General features: G+C 39.9%; 1 protein-coding gene across 1 annotated transcript in view; it reads right to left on the bottom strand.

Annotated features, from left to right (window-relative positions):
- Window positions 1-1,385: 1,385 nt before the first annotated feature.
- Window positions 1,386-2,633, bottom strand: part of SEC22C (SEC22 homolog C, vesicle trafficking protein) — a 21,117-nt gene continuing 19,869 nt past the window's right edge. Inside the window, exon 8 of the mRNA XM_010178301.2 lies at window positions 1,386-1,764. Coding sequence (XP_010176603.1) covers window positions 1,564-1,764 — 201 coding nt within the window. The 3' untranslated portion in view covers window positions 1,386-1,563. The remainder of the gene's footprint in view (window positions 1,765-2,633) is intronic.

Below are 2,633 nucleotides of genomic sequence, written 5' to 3'. Positions count from 1 at the left end.
AATGGGCTGCCTAACAATGCTGTTGTTGCAGTCAGCTGCACCACAGAAGTGCTTCCAAAGTACATAACCACAGGTTTCTGGTCTAGTGGTCCACTAATCCTCGTGTTTGTATCATGAGATTTCAGGAAAATTTACTGAGATGCAAGAAAGTAATTTTGTTAAGCACTTCTGCAAACTCGGGAGGACAACTGCATCATGTTAATCTCTTTGCAACCATTAGAGGTAGAAACTATGTGAGAGAAAAGTAAATCTTTGGTGAGAAATGTCTGGTGAAAGAAATGGAGTGACCAGGAAACAAGTTTCCTAAGAAAAAAATAAAAGAAAATCTAGGACCATACTTCCACAGTAACACACCTACACTTCTCTACATCTTCTCAATTTCAATCTCTACCACCCTGCAAGGACAGCTGCATCAAAATGCTATGCTTTATTTTTAAACAGACAGCCTAAATTATTCATATATGTTCTAAAATGCCCATATGCACCTCAATACATTACATACAAGAATACCCAGTGCAGCAGAGGTTCCGAATTTCAGCTCTTAAGTACTATATTCAAAAGTGCACACTCATAAATTCATCTTAGTGTAAGAACTCAACACCATTAACTAAAGGTGTTTTATATAATAAAGAGAACCTGCTCTTGCTTTCCATTACTGGAAATGACTTTCTACTCACCAGCTATACATTTGTTTTAAAAAAAGGTGAAGGAGTCAGTGGTCTGTCACAAGTAAGCTTGGAAGATTTATTATCCATACAGACCAAGCAAATATGGAATTACCCTTATACTAAAAGTGACCTTAACCAAGGAAATAAAGGCCACTTGAGCTGAAAGATCACTTATATTCACTTGGTTTATTTTATGCTGCCTCAAGCATATTTGCAATTAACCAGTGAGCACATACTTAACTACAATGCAGTTTAGCCAGGAGATATTTATAGCCTTTATGGTTTTTTAAAAGAGCCACAGCCTTCTCTTTTCTTTCAAAAACCTAGAAAAATTACCCTGAAGTTCATCCTAACAATTTTTCCCACTGATCTTGGAACTCATCTAATTACAGCAAACAACTCCTTTACTTAAATTTATCAAGAATCTTAATGTTTAAGAAATTCTACAGAGGAAAATGTTACCCACCACTTTATCTTAATTTCACTATACAATTTTAATATTTTCAGAAGCCCTGGCAGGGGAAGACATTGACCTGCCAAACTGTTACACAGCCTGTAAGACAAATAGCAAAATGCTGTCTAGATGGTATTAGTCAAGGAGTAAAAGTTTGTTTATGGTAAGGAGAACCTCCATCTCTTGATGACACCTGACAAGTTCTACCATGTACAATTACCACATGCCATGGTAAACACAGCTACATTCCTCACTGTATATGTGACATGATTACTTTACATTACATCCTACTTTATTTCAAGTTACTTTGAAATATCCTCCTTGCAATAAGCATCGTCACAAACCTTTAAAAATACTCCAAGCTATTTTTGGCCAGTTTAATACAAAAGAAGTTGTAAAAATAGAGTAGCAAACCCAAAGTTTGTTTTGTTGTTTTTTTTTTCATACTCCACAGTCAGGCTGTTTCTCCAGAAGTTGCCTTGTCAATATCTGATATGAAGAAAGAGATGCCACTCCTATGTGAAAGGCGATTTGCCAGAGGTTCCGTAACCCGTACAAGTAAATGTTGCAGAAACAAACAGAGAAAAAGAGTACAAACGTCTTCACCTTCCTCGCCGAGCTGTAGAAGAGGTACAAGTAACACTACAAAAGGATCAGAGAGACAGTGTTAGTATTAAACTATGGACATATAGACAAGAGACATGGCTGGGAACTGCTGGCACATCCACGCTGCTTTGGATGTGCCTCCTGTTGCAGTGATCACCATGAAGCTCAAAGTTGCCCTTCAACTCCTATGGTGAAAGGTCCTCCAAAAACAGCTGGAGCGGTGGCCTCAACCCAGACCCTCCTGTGTAAGCACAGATACCAAAAGAAGTGTCCTGGTTTTGCTAGGAGAGAGATAATTTTCCTTTTAGTAGCTAGAATAGCTGTGGTTTAGTTTCAGAGTGGGATTTGTTATGAGAAGAATGTTGATGAGGTACTAATGTTGTTAGGTTCTGCTGGAGCTCAAGGCCACCGTGTTTGGCTGGTTCACAGCTGCATTAGGACTGGGAGGGAGAAGTGTAGTAAATAGCAAAACCCCAAACTAGCATCTGGTTGTGCCAATGAGATATTCCAGATCATGTCACATCACGTCAGTATATTAACCAGGGTTGACCAGAAACTGGGGGGATTCTCTCAGGGATCATTCAGGTTCTCACTCTGCCGGGGTTTGGGTTTGGGGACTGCCTCTGCTCCGGGATCACTGGCTGGCACAGGCTGGGCATCAGTCAGTGGGTGGTGAGCAACTGCACTGTGCATCACTCAATTGTATATTGTTATTACTGTTATTATCATCATTATTATTTTAATTAGTAAATTGTTTTTATCTCAACCCATGAGTCTCCTCGCTTTTACCCTTCCAATTCTCTCCCCTGCTCCCTGGGGGGGTGGGGAAGAGTGAGAGAGTGACTGTGGCCACAAGCCAAAGGAATGAACATGAGCCATCACTGTGCCATTGTGGACAGAGAAGC

The sequence above is a fragment of the Antrostomus carolinensis genome, unplaced genomic scaffold, assembly GCF_000700745.2.
Source record: "Antrostomus carolinensis isolate BGI_N321 unplaced genomic scaffold, ASM70074v2 scaffold9751, whole genome shotgun sequence".
Taxonomy (NCBI): Eukaryota; Metazoa; Chordata; class Aves; order Caprimulgiformes; family Caprimulgidae; genus Antrostomus; species Antrostomus carolinensis.
The sequence above is the reverse complement of the archived record's forward strand: the minus strand, read 5'-3'. Positions and strand labels throughout refer to the sequence as shown.